Source organism: Echeneis naucrates, chromosome 1 (assembly GCF_900963305.1).
Source record: "Echeneis naucrates chromosome 1, fEcheNa1.1, whole genome shotgun sequence".
Lineage (NCBI taxonomy): Eukaryota > Metazoa > Chordata > Actinopteri > Carangiformes > Echeneidae > Echeneis > Echeneis naucrates.
The window spans coordinates 6,525,446-6,542,085 of record NC_042511.1 but is presented as its reverse complement, the minus strand read 5'-3'; the positions used below and the strand labels follow the sequence as shown (position 1 = coordinate 6,542,085).

The following is a 16,640-nucleotide window of genomic DNA, read 5'->3' as shown; positions in this document are numbered from 1 at the left end:
CCATGCTGAATGTTTCTTGTGTATATGCTACAGTTTAACTGGTTGATCGATCAATGATAATTATGTAGACCTATAGCCTATTTTATGGGCATGTGCAAGAGAAGTGTTCAGTGAATGGATCATTGACTTTCGTATAAATCATGCACTTACTTGGAACTAACCCAGGGCATAAACGAATTCCCAACCCAGTTGTTCTTTATAGTAAAATGAAACTTGTGTTCAACGAGTTCGTGAATTATGAAACATATGGACACTATCCGGTGGGTATTTCCAAGGAGCAGAAATATGTCATTCGCAGGCGCTCTGCCCGTTTCCAAATGAACGGTAAGCAATAGTTACGTTATACGTCAAAAATAATGTCATCAATCCGTCAGTCGAGCATGCTAACCAGTTAGCTAACCAGTTAGCTAGCAGTCCATTTCGAAGCGACTAACTAGTGTAAGTGATCCGGCAGTGAGGTTTACTTAACGTAGGCTACTCTCGCACAGACTTGCTAGCTGGCATCCATTTACACAAAGAATGGCTGAACAAATGCATTCTCAAATTATTTTGTTATATAATAAATAACATACCAATAACCTACAAATTGGCTTGTTCCATGTCGCTTTCCGTACACCCAGCTGTGTTTCTATTTGCGTTTCTTCTTTAAGTACGCATGGTAACGTAGCAACTACGCACGACTCAGCAGTAAATCAGCGTAAAGGGGAACAGGAACTTGGTGGGAACCAAATCAGTTGACACACCGGCAAATGAAGTAATCAGTCATTTCAACTTCAGTAGGCTACGGCTTCTCTGCTGCTCAACACTTTAACAAAAGCGAACTTGTGTATTATATTATAAGTGACGCAAACCATGTTGCTCTTCATTGTTTCAAAGATGTGCTTTTGCAGTCATTACTCAATGACACCTGCAGCGCCACACAGGTTCCAATGAACCAAATGAAAGAATGACTTGGAAAAAATATTCGTACCTTTTTACTGAACGAATTTAAAAGAAACGAGTCAGTAAAAAGAGCCGAATTCTCATCACGAGAGCGGAGGACACTTGCGTGTGGAGGCTCCTCCTTCCACAGCTAGAAGTTCCTGAGATGATATGATTGGGTACTCTTTGCTTTTACGTCACCGCTGTTGTCCAATTGCAACCGAGAACCGGAGCTTCGTTTATATTTGGTTGTTGAGTCAAGCATTATTGCAAGACAACGTAATGAGAGATTAGTTTGAAACTCACAGAAATTGTTGTTCATTTCGGAAATCTTTGTTTCTCTGTCGAAATCCATTCCATCAGCAATATTATGTTTTGATCCGCTCTTTGTATTCAGGTCAGTCTGCGTGCTTTTTGTTTATCGTTTTGGGATTGAACATTCTGGCTAAATCGCTTAGCATAGCTTCTTTAGCATAGCTGCAAAACTTAGCCCAGGTATTTGCAGTGGCCAATGCTTCTATTCGCTTCAAACAGTAGCAGCACTTTTACGTTATGTGCTCACATTTTAATACACTGGAGAAATAAACACGACGCACATTTTGGTAGTCAGGACATTCAGCCTTCGTGTTGAATGACAAAAATGTAGGTGGTGACTTATGCTAACGTAGTTAGCAATCGCTCTCATTTATAGTTTGGTGCTGTTGAACTATAGGGTTGTACTTGGTCTAATGGTAGATAAGGACAATATTAGATAATCTAATGTGATTTATTTTGTCGTTGGGTATCTCACACCTTCATCCCGACCCACAGCAGAAATGGTAGAGCCAACAACACACAAGTTTGCATCCTTAGCAGAGGAGCTGGGCTTCTGGAAGGAGCAGGCAGAGAGACACCAACAAAGGTAACAGTATATATCACTGCTGGTTAACCAGCTAACTGAAACAATGTTAATGTTTAAAGCTGCATCTTTATGATGTTGTATACAAATTAAGTTTAGGGCATCAACATTGCCTACACACATTTGTGACTTGTCGCTGTTTTGCCATCAGGGCTGAAGAGGCTCAGGAGGAGCTGCAGGAGTTTCAGCAGATGAGTCGAGACTATGAGGCAGAACTGGAAACAGAGCTGAAGCAGTGTGAGGGTCGAAACAAAGAGCTGCTGTTTGACAATAATCGACTTCGCATGGAACTGGAAAGCATAAAGGTTGAGCACCTTGATTAAAATAGGCATTTGCCCCAACAGAGCTGCACAGTTCTACAGTTACTAATGAAGATTTAAATGTATTATCTCTGACAGACAGAGAAGCAACCAGTCACACCCACATTCTCAGACAGCTTCAGGCCAGCCCAAATTCAGAATGCCAATGCCACTGCCACTGAAAATTGCTGCCTAGCTATAAAGCAATAGACTGCTATTTTTATTCACTGGTCCATCGGGGAAGAGAAAATTAATGGAGGAAGTGAGCACAGGAGTGTGCCAGAAAGTCCTGATTGGTATGAGGTTGTCTGGGACAGGGAGATCAGGAAAGAGATGTGATTTTTGCCACAGCCAGTGTCAAACTACACACAACCTTTCGTTAAAATGTGCTTGTCGCTGTGTTACCATAAAAATCTGCCATTACATAACAGAGCTGACATTGTCAGCGTTTTTTTATTTTTTTTGTCTGGTTGCTGTTTGCAGGAAAAATTTGATTCCCAGCATTCTGATGCTGTGAGGCACATCTCAACTCTGGAGGAAGAACTGGCAGAAACCAGAGCAGTTAGAGATCACCTGCAGAAATATATCAGAGAACTCGAGCAGTCCAATGATGACCTGGAGAGAACCAAAAGGTCTGTGTCGCAGACATCTTTATCGTGCCAGTTGATGTCATTTTCATGGACAAACTAAATGGCTGACTTTGACCCAGTTGCAAGTCAACAGACGTTACACCACAGCATGGCTTTATTTTACGTGTGTATGGTTAAATCTATAAACATAATGATTGTCAATGTTAATTGGCTCGTTTTCTTTGCTTGTTCCAGGGCTACCATAATGTCTCTGGAGGACTTCGAGCAGCGGATGAACCAAGTCATTGAGAGAAATGCCTTCCTTGAAAGTGAACTGGATGAGAAGGAGAACCTGCTTGAGTCTGTTCAGAGACTCAAGGACGAAGCTCGAGGTACACTCACTGTAACAATAGACTTTGTATTTATGTTCTGTATCTCTTACCTGACTATCTTGTACGTGATCTAAAGCACAGATGTATTCTGGTATACCTCTGTAATGTCTTATTATACATCATTGTGTATACATTTTTATTGAATTTTTAAAAAAAGGAGATGGACTATGATTTTGTGTTTCTGTTTGAAATGAAACAGACACAACTTGAAGGAGTAACTCCGTCAAATGCAGTTGCAGACACACACACACACGATTATTGTTGACTTGTCTCGTAGAGAAGATTAGGATAGTTAGGATAGCTGTTTTTTAATATTATCTCCTCCTGCAAGTGGATAACTTTGATTTAGTAAAGACAGATGATGAATGCTAGCCCCCTCTATCTACAACCTATACACCCTATACACATCTGAGACCTTGTGAGTTGTTTAAGTCTTTAACAGTAGACTGCTGTAACATTTTTTTTTATTACTTCAGATCGATTTTTAGATAAATGCACATACTGTTGATATAAAGTTGTGTATGTGAGTTATCACTTATTTCAGGTTGTTTCAAGTCTGTAATTAAATAATTGTACCAAACTGAATCTTTTTTCTTCTTCTTTTTTTCTTTTTTTGAATGAGTGACACTTTATTGACATTTCTGTTTGTGGCAGATCTTCGTCAGGAACTGGCTGTCCGTCAGAAGGAAAGGCGTCCCTCTAGCAGCCTGGGTAAAGACACTGATCGAACAAACCTGCCGTGCCCCTCGGCCGGTAACTCGTCCTTTCCTGTCACGCCCTCCAAACCTCTCAGCTCATTTGCCACACCCCCCGCCTCCAGTATCCGCCGGGGTGAGTTGAATGTGGTGAAAATACATAACTTCTCAAATAAGTGAATCTACCATTTTTGTATGAATTTATTCTGCCTTTACCTGCTCACATTGGTTTCGTTTCAGGTGATGGTCTAACTGGGACTCCCCTCACTACCTCTGCTAGAATATCTGCACTCAATATTGTAGGGGAGCTGCTGAGAAAAGTTGGAGTAAGAGATTAGAATAGAATAATTAAAATAACACGCACCTACGCTTCTATTGAATTGTATGATTCCAAGTTTGGGCTGTTCATGTATGAGCTGACAGACAATGTTTTTGAAACCCCTGGTAGAATCTGGAGTCCAAGTTGGCATCCTGTCGAGATTTTGTGTACGACACATCTGTTAGTAGACCTGCACTTCCAGCAGGTCCCGGTAGTCCTTCAGGTTTAGAAGCAACGTCTGAGGTCCAAACCAGCATGAGCCCCCCTCCTTTGTACGACAGGTAAGGAAAAAGCCAGCAGCAAAGTGTAACCAATAACAAAACCCAAAACAACTCTTTGGGTTGTTCTATCAAAATAACACCAATGTCAGTTCTTCTGGATCAAGAATAACTAACTTGTATTTTATGCTTAAGAGAGGTGTGTGTGTGTGTGTGTTCATGTTTTAATATTTACTCACAGTCTGCATCTTATAATCAAACCAGTCATAATAATAAGAGGGTTAGGGATGAAAAAAAAACAAACAAACAATAAAAGACCCATTCCCATAGCTAATCTTGTAAAACCATATCCATTGTTCAGTCTGAGTCCATGTTCCAATGTGGTCTATGATGAATTTCAGGCTTTAACTACAAACTCATCCTAGTAATGCCAGAATACCAAGCCGTCTCATCCTCCAGACTCAGACTCCGTTCCAAACTTTGCAGACTGGAAACAAAACTTTGGAACATTTTTAACTTATTTTATTTTGTGCCACTTCACTGTTACTAGGAACAATATTGTCAGTATTTAGTTGAGTGTATGTGCTACATTGTGTTTTGCAGTTTAGTGAAACGCTTAGAGTTTGGACCAGCTCCTCCGAGAGGGATCTCTCAGGGCGCACAGTCTCCACAGGGAGGAGTCAAGATCCTGCTATGAGGCAAAAAGAAGATGAGCCACCTCTCTCCTTGAATAACCTCACCTCACCTCTCCCTCACTCCCTCCCTCCTTAATATAATACAGCAATGGAACTGTGAACAGAGCTGTCTTCCCTTGTTGCTACCATTGCCCAGCCGAACTGTTGGAACAGGAAAGCCTCTCTCCATGCCCCAAATAATTTGCTGCGCATGGACTTCTACTGCCTCAGACTAGCATCGCACCATAGTTAAAATAGGAAGCAGCACTACAGCTTGTATAAAACCTACTGCTCACAGTTTATCTCCTGCTGTATCTTTGACACTGTGGTGTCAGGTTTGGCTGATTTTTTTCTTTTTCTTTTTTTTTTTTTTTTTTAAATGGATCAAGCACAACAGAACTTTTGGAACATTACTGCCCACAAATTCACTGAAATAGGGACCCAAACCTGAAGAGTGGTTTATACATAAGTTGCAATGGGCAAATACTGTTTATGACAAAGTCTGAACCAAAGCTGTGATAAATGGTAATTGTTAAAAAATCTTTTAGTAACATTAAGTTGTTTTGTGTTTCTTATTCTGTTAATTTTAAGCTTAAATCATGTAGTTCTAATCAAATATGGTGTCAGTCCTGTTACACTGCTAGAACTTAGACTGTTCTGACTGAGGTTGGTTAGTTACAACATTAATGAACATTGTTTTTAACCTCCCTCAATTCTCCACTGTTACACACAAAAGTGCAGATGAATTGTTTTTTGCTCCAAGCTGTTTTAGCCATTTCTGCCTTCATCGCTCATCAATGCTTTTACCTTTTCAGCTTGTAGGCCTCTCTGCTGTAATAGAACAAATCAATTGGTGCTTGTTGCGTTATGTCACATTCCTTCAGCTCAGTTTGAGCACTGTAGCTTGGAAATCTATTCCACCCTCTACTTGTTTTAATAGATCATTAATTTTCTGGTTTGAGAGGCTGATAACTGAAGAGTAGTCTTAGGAGTCGTGCTGCAGATTTATCATCTAGTGTTAGGAAGAATTTTTCTTTTAATTACATCTTTTTTTTTTTTTGACTGTAGACTTCAGACTGGCACGTGTACTACTGAATGTATAGTAATAATTCTATAGGTGAGAGACTGTTGTGGAGAAAAGACAAAGCAATAATCGATGTCAACAGGTCAAAGATAAGCACAGTTCCTACTGTATTTGTGTAGGTATAGAGTCTATAACATATCCCCTTCTCCTGCCTTGTAAGAGATATCGTTAAGGGGAAAATAGTGGTTTAACAGACTGAGCTTTTCCCTCTAATACTTCTGGTTAATGTGGAGTTCTCCCTTCTGCCATCCAGCAGCTCATTTAGCAGATACTTCAGTACATATCAAGTACAACATTTACACCGCAGCCATTGCTCTGTAGCCTGTGTGTAGGAATGAACTTCATTTTATGAGCAATCTTTCTCATAAAATGCTTCTCTTTGCTGTTTAACCTTCCTCACACTAAAATGAGCTAACTGTACTTGTAATCTTTGACCACTGTGGACCAGGTGTGTGTTTGTATGTAGCACCTTTACAACTGCTTGTGTATTTGGACTTCACACTGTATGTGCCTGAGGTTATCTACGCAACGCTTATCCCGTTGGTTTGCATTTGTTTTTATACCGAATTGAACAAATGTGGATTATATTCTGTGGTGATGATTCAGTTTAAAGTTACTGACCAAGACAGAAACATTAAAAGGGAGAAAACCAAGGCTTTATTTTTGTAATATATCTTTTACTTCTTGTGCAGGTGGTTCCACAATTAATAGATACAAAGGGTGTCATGTAAACATCAGTTGACTATATATAACAATATAGAAATAAGTATGAGTTCATTTAGGATGATTGGCCGCAGTTTTTTTTTTTAAACACGTACAGGAAATCTGGACAAAGGAAAAATATAGGAAAAGGATGTGAATGCTCAGTGCCCATTCCTGACATCTGGCTTATGATTCTCTATCTGGATCTCAAACCTGTTATTACAGGAATAAATGTTATTTAAACATATCTGGACACAGGAAAGGTGAAAATTATATGAATGTGACTTCAGAAAATGTTCAACACTTAGTCTGTCTGCGTGGCCACTCAGAAGGACCAGTTCAGTTTTGCACAGAAACACCAACAGCAGTCACAGGCAACAGGACGAAAGTCACTGATAATAGCTACAGATCTGTAGATTTACATTATGTCTCTGCTTTCAGTTCCAAGGTCGCTTAGTGTTGCGACCTGAGGTTTTGCTGGCAGATTGGCGTGGTAATTAGAGGCACCTATTTTGTGTACAAAAACTTGCATGAGAAATCAATGTCAGTCATTCAGTGCAGTACAAAACAGTGTAAATTAAAATAAAAATAAAAGGAACTGCAAATCACACATCATCAGCAGAGCCACCAAAACATCTCCGCTAGTTGATACCAAGTTCTCCTGATTGGTTTGTGTCAAGAAAAGGTGCTCTAAAACAAGAAGACAGGTTAGTACACTACTGAAGATGGGAGAAAACATACATTGAAGTGATATGGAAGAACGAGATAACATAACAGGCTTCTGAAGATATTCATTGCTGTCAGCAGCAGATGCTGCCCTGGAAGGTAATGTTGATTTCTGTTTATCAGACATCTCTTACTCTACAGCCTTTGTTCCATTGAAGTCGCCTTGGGAGTCGGCCTCCTCCTCTGACGCATCGTCGACCACCCTTCGGCCTCCGCCTATACGCCGAGGTGTGCTGCCAAAGGAGGGCTCGTTTCCACGCCTAAAATGCCACAAAGACGCACACAAGGCAGAGACGCAAACAAACATAGACATAGCAGAACAGTGAGAGAGGTGGTTAGCAGCCTGTGAAGTGATAAAGGTTCTTTTTTTTTTTTTTTTTTGAGAACCGCTCGGGTGTGGCACACTGCAAGTAGGATGATGAGGGGTATACAGGTTGTGCTTTGGTTACAGGTTAAGCACGCTGGTTATCTCGGGAACTCATTTGACTCCTGGCTCAGGAGAATGAGTTTGGTTTATGGCAATTAAACCAAGCACTGAGAAAAATATGACCACCTGGAAATAGGTGTGATGGAAATCGAATGGTGTGACTTTTTGTTCTGTGAGGAAGTGGATAAGCCATATTTCTCTCAGTTAGGCTCAATGGAAGAAACAACAGCATTAGGAGTGTGCATGGGGAGAAGTTATGGTAAGTTGACATAGGAGTGGTGATGGGATAACGCTCAGGAGCAGAGGTACCTGCTGTGTTACTCCTTGGGTTCAGGGTTGCCTCTGGAATAGAGATGAACAGGATTGTTTTGCTTGTGTTCAGTCAGACTAAATAACAATCTATAATACTGTTTGTTTACACCCCTGCGAGTGTAGAAAAGATGCTCGGGGGAACGGGAAGACAAAATGTCAATTATTTGTTTTCTGCAACTTTCACAGTGTGTATTTCACATGTACACTAAAATGTCTCCAGGCTTTGGATTAGATGCTGTGTAGACATCCTCAGACAGAACAGAGACGTTCAGGTATGCAGACGTGTCGTGCGTAGCCCGCTGTCCTACCTGAGTTTGCTCTTGAGAGAGTTGACCTCGCGGCTCATTGCGTCGTTCGCTTCAGTGGCTTCATCCAGCTCCCTCTGCAGCTTCCTGCGGGCGGCCGTGGCACGCTGAGACTCCTCCTCCGACTCCTCTAGTTGCCTCTTCAGCTGCTTCATGCGAGTGGTTGCCTTCTCCGACTGGTGAGCATACAGGTGAAAGCATGCAGGTTTACTGCTCCACCGAACCCTCTCTGCTCACTGGACATTGTGTGGTCATGTGCTTTCATGAAGGGAACGTACCTGGTCTTTGTACTGCTCTGCCTGTTTCCTTTCGTCCTCAACCTGCATCACCAGGTCCTTGATCTTCTTGTCCTTCTGGCGTAAACTCTTGGCGGACATTTGCTTGTCCCTGAGAAGAAGCAGAGTCCAAGATGACTGAGGCATAACAGTTGATCTCAAAGTCAAAATGAAAACAGGCATGTGAAGGCGGTTTGTGTGACCCATGACCTTACAGTCATAGACTCTGATAGCACTGATATGAAAGATAGACATAAATGGAACAGACTTCTTATACAGTAGAAGTATTAAAGCATGTCTAATGGCATGAAAGACATTATTCTTAGTGGGGGTCTTTGCCGCCAACCTGTTCTCCTGCTCCAGCTGCTCCTCCAGCTGTGCCACTTTGGCTTCCAAGGCAGAGATGGAGGACTTGAACTTGGACTTGACCTGGTTCTCCATTTCCTGAAGCTTTGCCTTCAGCTCTTTGTTCTGGCGCTCCATCTGCTGCCGGGCACTCTCGTTCTTCTGGGAGGTACTGCGCTCCGTCTGCAGCTCGTTGTTCAGCTGATCCACCTGTGGAGAAATAGATGCAGTTAACGTCACGCTGGCAGGCAGGGGTGCAGACAGCGAGGAGGTCTGTCTGGTCACCTGCTGTGAGCTCTTCCTCAGCCTGTCGTTGAGGATCTCCATGTTGCTCTGCTCCTCCTCCAGTTCCTCCTCCAGCTGGGAGATTTTTGCCTCCAGGCGACGCTTTTCATCTGCCAGGGCTGACCTGAAGACAGCAGAAATCAAACGTGATCACATTTTCATCTTCCATCTCACCTACATTTCACAAAGATAAAATTGCAAGCTCTCCACTCACTTTCCAGAAGTGTTGCTGGCAAGCTCATCAGAGAGTTCGTCTCTTTCTGCCTCAGCCTGTTTCTTCCCTCTCTCAGCTGCAGCCAGTTCCTACAAACAGATTAGAAATTAGCTCATCAGTTCACATCTGTGCTCTCAGACAAGTTTCTGCCATGTTAGGAGTCTAAAGTGTTACCTCCTGCAGCTGCATGAGTTCAGCCTCCAGACTCTTGGCCTTCTTCTCACTCTCCTTAGCGGTGGCCAGCACCTCCTCCCTGGCAGCACGGGCATCTTCCAGCTCCCTCTGGTAGTCCTTCATCTGGGCCTGGAGGGAGGAAGACAAGCAAAAAAGAATGAGACTGATTTATATACCATGTATGTGTACATAGCTTTGACCTGACTTTAGTGCAGTGAATTATCCATTTAATCGTGTTTTTCACCGCTTATTGTGTCAAATAAAACCTTCCAGTAATTACCATTTTTAATGCTATCAGACTTATATGGTGACTGCGATGACTCGAAATTTCGTGGGGCCCTCCTTCCCTGCTCCAGCGTGCGCTTGCTTAGGGAATGCCCACATGCACTTGCTACCAGTGTTTGGTGACATCTGCCTAAAATGGGCTGAGCTGTTCTTTCATTCCATCACTATGTACCCCTTCTTTGGCTCGGCTCCTCTGTTGGGACACCTCCACCTATCTGGACTCCCATATCCCCAGAGACCAACACAGAAACACTCTGGACTCTCCAAATCCTCAGTGAGCATCCTTCACTCCACCAGTTCCTACCAGCACCACCTGCTTCCCTTCTGTCCTTTATTCCCCCCTGTATTCAGGTGTACTGCCCTTCCTGCCACTCAAAGATATAACTGCATCAATCTCATTTCATCCTGTGGTGTGAAACTGTGAGGACAAATGCAGACAAAAAAAAGGAAATGATGGGCTTTAATGTATAAACTTGAGTGTGAAACCTGCTGCTGTATTCATTCCAGCTCTTCGCTCTTACCTGGAGCTTACGGAACTGCTTGATGGCCTCATCTCGTCCCTTATTGGCTGTCTCGATCTGTCCCTCCAGATCTTTCATGTCTGTCTCCAGCTTCTTCTTGGCTACTGATGCGAGAGCCCTCTGTTTACGTTCGTCCTCCAGCTCTGTCTCCAACTCACGAACCTGCAACCAGACCACAGCATCATTTTTGGACTTCTGGCGTAGCTGGTCTTTGATGGTGGATCAGATCATGTTCATAGTTTTTACCTGCTTGATCAGTTGCCTCTTCTTTTCCTCTCCCATCTCATCATGTCCCTGGAGGTCTCTCTCGAACTGAGCCTTCAGAGCCTGCATGTTGACCTCCAGACGCAGCTTGGCATCCTCAGCCGCCTGCAGCTCGTCCTCCAGCTCCTCCAGCTGAGTCTTCATCTCCTCCACCTGGGCCTGCAGGCCACGTTTGGATTTCTCCAGCTCGTGGACCTGCCAGCAGTATACAGCTGTTTAGATGAACTAGCAATACTCTTATTAACTGTATTTAGTATGAATTCCACAACAGTTTGAAGTGTGACACGCTCTGTGATGCTCCAATACTAACATTTTTTCCCACGTCGTCCTTGGAGCTGATCAGGTCCTCCATCTCCATCTTCAGGGCCTTGTTGGCTCTCTCCAGCTCCTCCCTGGCATCCTGGGCCTCTTCAAGAGCTCTCGCGAGGGAGAGAGCTTTGGTCTCCTTCTCTCTGGCCTCAGCCTCAGCTCTGTCTCTCTCGTCTGCAAATTTGCTGGAGATGCTCTTCTCCTCAGCCAGCATCTGCAGGTCAAATAACCAGAGCTAGCTGGGTGTGTGTAGAATTCAATATAACATGCAATACCTTGTTTTTGAGTCACAAGTTTGGTTAGCACCGGGGAAAAATAACCAAATAACTACGAGTTTTCCCATTATCCTTCAAAGTAGCATAATATTTCTTTAATGTGGCAGCAATTGGAAATACTTCTGTATTGAAAAAAAAAAAAAAATGGTCAGTAGTGGCATGTGGAAAGAAGAGGAGCTATTGTCTGGTATCACCAGCTTCCTGATCTGTCACACCTGGTCGAACTTTTTCTGCTTCTTCTCCAGGTTGGACACATTCTGTCTCTGGTTGTCCAGGTCCATCAGCGTGTCCTCCAGCTCCTGCTGCAGGCGATTTTTGGTCTTCTCCAGCTTGTCGTATGCGGAGGCCTTCTCCTCGAACTGGGTGTTGGCTGCCTCCAAATCTCTCTGAAGGCGTTTCTTGCCTTCCTCAAGCAGTTCAACGTTTCCTGTCATCTCGTCCAGCTTCTTCTTTGCATCAGATAGCTGCGGGCAGACCCAGACTGTGTCAGTCACTCATGATAAAACAGGAATCTTGCTATTCAGAAGTTATTTCACAGCAACTTCGTTAATGTGGAAAAGGTGGTATTCTCCCACTTGCGTAATTAATCAGCAGCTCTTAGTTTGACCTCTGACCTGGATGTTGAGGGTGGATACGTGTCTCTCCACGTTCCTCTTGGCCTCCAACTCTTCATCAAGCTGCTCCTGCAAACTGTTCTTGTCCTCTTCTGCCTGCCGAAGCTTTGTGGAGAACTGCAGCTTCTGACGTGTCTCTTCAGCCAGGAGCTCCTGTAGCGACACGCCAAGTTACAGTCACAGCTTTCAGCTCAGCATATCGTCATAATGTCAGTGTGTTATAAACTGCACAGGGAATATCTCTTCAACTTCAGCTAAAGGTACCTGTGTGTCTTGGAGTTGTGAGGAAAAGCTGCTGACGTCTTTGCTCAGTTTGATGTTCTTGCCTTCTGCTTCGTTCAGTAGGTTTGTCACACTCTCCAGTTCAACCTGTATGAAGACAAAGAAGAGGTTTTGTCAGTGTTTATATTGAGCATACACACGTGGTATTTTTTCCTGATGTAACTTATTATTTACAGTTATCTTGGAGCAGCGCTCTCCCAGCTCAGCCTTCTGCTTCTCGCTGTCGGCGAAACGTGACTGCAGATCTGCCACCTGACCTTCCAACTTCTTCCTCTTTTGCTCTCCGTCTTGTTTGGCCTGGGTCAGTGAGCGCACCTCCATGGTTAGCTCTGACGTCTCCTTCTCCAGAGCCTGTTTCGCCTTCTCCAAATTGGACTTCACCTGAGCAGAGGTGAGAAATTCAAAGATCAATATCATTTGGAGCAGACAGAAAAAAAAAACAAAAAACATCTTCAACCTAAATAAACCAAGTAACTGACATTTAAGTACCTAAAATACTGTCTGACATGATTGATTGTGACCTACTCGTTTGGATTGCTCCAGCTGCTCTGAGAGTTCCTCCACAGCCTGCGTGTGTTTCTGTCTCATCTCGTGGACCTGGGCCTCGTGGGTTCGGTTCTCCTCCTCGATGGCTCTCTTCAGTAGGGTCACCTCCTGTTCACGCTTGGCTCTGCAGAGCAGGTGAATGAATTATGCAGATCTTATTACAAAAATATGACCATTGACACCACTATTAAAAATTCTGTTTGCAGCTAAATGTTAGGATTATTTGGTGACAGTGCAAACAAACCATTCATTTTGTGTCACACTGGACAACCATAAAGCCATAAAATGCATTAAATGTAGAGGATATTTCAGCATTGTCTGACTAACCTTAGTTCTTGCTGAGTGGCAGTGGTGTCCAAGGTGTCCTCTAGCTCAGACTTGAGGGCCTCCAGCTCCTCCCCAAGGTCCCGTTTGATCTTCTCTGCCTTGTTCCTGGCTGCCCGCTCAGAGTCGAGATCCTCTTGCAGGTCAGAGATGTGTCCCTCAAGCTCTCTGATCTTTTTCAGAGCATTGTTCTTCTGGCTTGTCTCATCTTCTAACCTGAGAGGGAAAAATGAACAACAGAGGACCAGTGAAACTAATATCTGTTGAGAGACAGAGTATCCACGTGGTTCAGAGGTGATGTTGTATACAGTTGTAGAATCAGCAGTATCAAAGTCTCCATTTGTAAACGAGTACTGATGTAATTTCCCAGGAATTTACCTGGCCAAGGCGTTCTGAAGCTCCTCCTCCTTCTTGGCGAGCTGGGCTTTGAGGTCGGCAATCTGAGCCTGGAGGTCGGCAATCTGCTCTTGTAGGTCATTGGACTCTGCCTCCAACTTCCGTTTAGCTTTGTCCAGCTCCTGGCGACTCTTTTCCTCTTTCTTCAAGCGGACTGTTGGTACAGGAGATAGATAGTCAGAGTGCAGCCTTGTTTAATACATGACAGCGAATCCAGGATGATTACCCTCTAATTCAGAGATCATGGACTCATGTTTGTTTTTCAGTTTGGTGAGGTTCTTGGACTTTTCTTCCTCCTCAGCCAGGTTGGCACTGAAGTCTGCAATTCTTTCTTCCATCAGTTTCCGCTCCTACCAAAAAACAGGAAGTAGCTCACCCATTTGTTAAGATTTTTTTGCTCTCTTATTAAACGACTGACCAATAGTGAGTTATACTTGCCTTCAGCAGCTTGTTGTTGTGGTCCTCCATTATCAGGATGTCATCCTCCAGCTTTTTGATCTTTCCCTCACACGTCACCTTCTCTAGCTGCAGCTTTTGACGTGCGTCCTCCTCCTCCTCCAAATGTTCCTCCAGCTCCTGCAAAATTCCGATTTCACCACATTGTTACAGTAGGTTTAGGTAAATGAGGAAATAAGCAGAGTGAAGGCAATCGCACCAGAGTAACCGTGAGTAAGAAACAAACAAGAAACCGATGTGAAGACCTGCATCTGCTGTTGCATCTTCTTCTTATCCAAGAGCAGCGCCTGAGCACGATCTTCCTCTTCGTCCAGCCTCGCCTCCATCTCATGAAGGATCTCTTCCAACTCTTGCTTTTTAGCAGCCAGACGAACTCTCATCTCCTCAGCCTCGACATAAAGCTCTGTCTCTGCCTGAAGCTGCTCCTGCAGAGCGTTCCTCTCCTCCAAAATCTGGAGCCAAAAGATTTACCTCAGCTTAATTTATTTATATCAGAAGAGTCCAACAACTTCTTATTATTTAAAGCTCTTGTATGGAATAACCACTGATCTAGCATTCGTTCATCCTTTACCGTTGCGTGTTTCATGGTGACCTCCTTCAGCTCAGATTCAAACTTTGTGGCAACTTCTTTGGCTTTCTGCAACTCTTCCTCCTTCAGGCTCATCTCTTCTTCCTGTCGGGTCACTTGCAGCAGAGGTTTGACCTGTGTTTCAGCAGAATGAGCAAAAATCACATTTTCAATATGGGGGTCACAGGTCATAAAAAGCGCATGGGCGTATGATGATACGGTTGCATAAATAAACAGCTGACCTTTGTGAAGAGTCTCCACCACTGCCAGTTCCTGAGTTTGAGGTAGGCAGCACAGTTCCTTTGGATGACCTTCATGGCTGTGAGCTGCTGTTGCCTCTTGGCAAATGCCCTTAAAAAAATAACAGCAACAAAAGCAACATACTATAAAAAATGTAGCAGCACGGAGGCACAGTGGTTAGCTGGTTTCCTCCCACCATCCAAAGACATCATGTTTGGGTTAACTGGTGACTCTAAAGTGTCGGTAGGTCTGAGTGTGAGTGTGAGTGGTTGTTGGTCTCAGTCTGTCTCTGTGTGTTGGCCCTCTGATGGGCTGGTGACCTGTCCAGGGTGAACCCCGCCCTCACCCAGAGTGAGCTGGGATTGGCTCCAGCACCCCCACTTCCAATCCATAAATGGATAAGCAGCAGAAGGTGAATGAATGAAATATGTAATGGAATACGTTCTGGATCCTAAATTATTGTGACTGAAACAAAAGTATGACACCCCTCCCCACAGTTAAACAAAAATAACCATGACAATTCATCGCAGATTGTAAAATCGTTTCGGCTTCTGCATACGTACTTTCTGGCCAGGAAGCCTCTAGCCTGGGCCTGGAAAGCGATGATTATCACAGTGATCTTCAGATCTCTCTCCTCCTCTAACTGGGCCAACACTCCTGTGCGGAAAAAGATCTTACTCTGTCCAATCCTGTACAGGTTGGGGTCCAGGTCCAGATGCTTGATCTATGCAGACAGGAGATCAATTAGTAGGATGAGTTAATGGGTCACATATATACAGATAAAAAAATCTGTGTGACTGCGCTGAATAGAATTAGTGGGTTGGGATTTACCATGAGGCAGCAAGCTTGTTTACCATCCATGAAACCCTTGGGGATAGCGCTTGCAGCCAAGATCTCATAACTGTGAGGAGACAGAAATGTATAAAGATTGGAAATGGTCAGAGAGCTTTGCAGCAATATTATTTGTGAGATCTGATCAACTCATGATATGTCCAGTAAGACTTTTAGGGACCTATCTGATCCCACTCACCGCTGGCGGAACTCCTGGAAGACAATTCGGTTGGGAAATCCTTGTCGACAGATCCTGATCCCCTCCAACACGCCATTACACCTCAGCTGCTCCAGAACCAGATGAGCATCCAGTTTCCCTGCCTGTGGAAAACAGAACTCTTTTTAATGCACTACAATGACGAAAATAAAACCTTAACACTGACTGACTGGCTGCTGACAGACACATCTGGATATTGTTTTTTTTTTTTTGGTTTTGTTTTTGGAAATACATAAATGGAACACAAAAGCAGATACAGTTTGATTTGTTCTAAATTCGGAGAGCGGCCATACAAGGTCAGCCTTTCATAGGAGCTAATCCTAATCATGTCACCACTGTACTGCCCTGCTTAGAAACCAATACTGATGGTTTTCATGAGACGCTGATAACATTGGTCTTCTTGTTACCCTCTTCTCGTGGTTGGGGATGATACATCTGACGAAGTTGGGCTGCGTGTTGTGCAGAGTGGTCATGAGTTTGGCCAGAGACTCCTTATAGAGCTGTCCCACCGTGCGGAACATTCCTTTCTTGGTCTTGGATGCGCTCGGCATGGAGCTGTCGGACATCTTGGCTATAGTGTCAAGACCAACCACTCTGTCCGCTACAGAGAGAGAGAGAGAGAAAAAATACCTAACAATTTGTACACTCAGTGGTACAAAGCATGGCTCAAAAGTGTTT

General features: G+C 43.7%; 2 protein-coding genes across 4 annotated transcripts in view; one reads left to right on the top strand and one right to left on the bottom strand.

The window, feature by feature from the left end:
* Positions 1–1,180: 1,180 nt before the first annotated feature.
* On the top strand, positions 1,181–6,859 carry LOC115040683 (nuclear distribution protein nudE homolog 1-B). Of its 2 annotated transcripts, none has more exons than XM_029497610.1 (9): positions 1,181–1,318; positions 1,732–1,822; positions 1,971–2,124; positions 2,602–2,750; positions 2,943–3,079; positions 3,734–3,910; positions 4,015–4,100; positions 4,223–4,374; positions 4,915–6,859. In XM_029497610.1, the coding sequence occupies exons 2-9, from the start codon at positions 1,737–1,739 to the stop codon at positions 5,006–5,008; spliced, it is 1,035 nt and encodes a 344-aa protein (XP_029353470.1). In that variant the 5' UTR covers positions 1,181–1,318; positions 1,732–1,736; the 3' UTR covers positions 5,009–6,859. The 2 variants fall into 2 exon arrangements, with proteins under 2 accessions (XP_029353470.1, XP_029353479.1); XM_029497619.1 differs by having other exon boundaries at positions 1,187–1,318; positions 1,735–1,822.
* The window catches only part of myh11a (myosin, heavy chain 11a, smooth muscle), a 28,970-nt gene continuing 19,033 nt past the window's right edge, over positions 6,704–16,640 (bottom strand). For both annotated transcript variants that reach the window (XM_029497587.1, XM_029497596.1), the window contains 26 exons: positions 16,370–16,563; positions 15,945–16,066; positions 15,746–15,815; positions 15,478–15,638; positions 14,917–15,025; positions 14,678–14,809; positions 14,352–14,558; positions 14,089–14,226; positions 13,877–14,000; positions 13,633–13,804; positions 13,258–13,470; positions 12,910–13,054; positions 12,559–12,765; positions 12,367–12,471; positions 12,103–12,255; positions 11,704–11,952; positions 11,215–11,427; positions 10,887–11,099; positions 10,641–10,802; positions 9,835–9,963; positions 9,661–9,749; positions 9,447–9,570; positions 9,163–9,371; positions 8,820–8,928; positions 8,545–8,717; positions 6,704–7,757 (listed from right to left, as the gene is read on the bottom strand). In XM_029497587.1, the coding sequence (XP_029353447.1) occupies positions 7,628–7,757; positions 8,545–8,717; positions 8,820–8,928; positions 9,163–9,371; positions 9,447–9,570; positions 9,661–9,749; positions 9,835–9,963; positions 10,641–10,802; positions 10,887–11,099; positions 11,215–11,427; positions 11,704–11,952; positions 12,103–12,255; positions 12,367–12,471; positions 12,559–12,765; positions 12,910–13,054; positions 13,258–13,470; positions 13,633–13,804; positions 13,877–14,000; positions 14,089–14,226; positions 14,352–14,558; positions 14,678–14,809; positions 14,917–15,025; positions 15,478–15,638; positions 15,746–15,815; positions 15,945–16,066; positions 16,370–16,563 (4,052 nt within the window). In that variant the 3' untranslated portion in view covers positions 6,704–7,627. The remainder of the gene's footprint in view (positions 7,758–8,544; positions 8,718–8,819; positions 8,929–9,162; positions 9,372–9,446; positions 9,571–9,660; positions 9,750–9,834; positions 9,964–10,640; positions 10,803–10,886; positions 11,100–11,214; positions 11,428–11,703; positions 11,953–12,102; positions 12,256–12,366; positions 12,472–12,558; positions 12,766–12,909; positions 13,055–13,257; positions 13,471–13,632; positions 13,805–13,876; positions 14,001–14,088; positions 14,227–14,351; positions 14,559–14,677; positions 14,810–14,916; positions 15,026–15,477; positions 15,639–15,745; positions 15,816–15,944; positions 16,067–16,369; positions 16,564–16,640) is intronic.

Coding starts and splice junctions, on each gene's coding strand:
- LOC115040683 (XM_029497610.1), top strand. CDS start 1,737: ATGGTAGAGCCAACAACACACAAGTTTGCATCCTTAGCAGAGGAGCTG. Junction 2,751..2,942: donor GACCTGGAGAGAACCAAAAG/GTCTGTGTCGCA, acceptor TGCTTGTTCCAG/GGCTACCATAATGTCTCTGG. Junction 3,911..4,014: donor CGCCTCCAGTATCCGCCGGG/GTGAGTTGAATG, acceptor GTTTCGTTTCAG/GTGATGGTCTAACTGGGACT.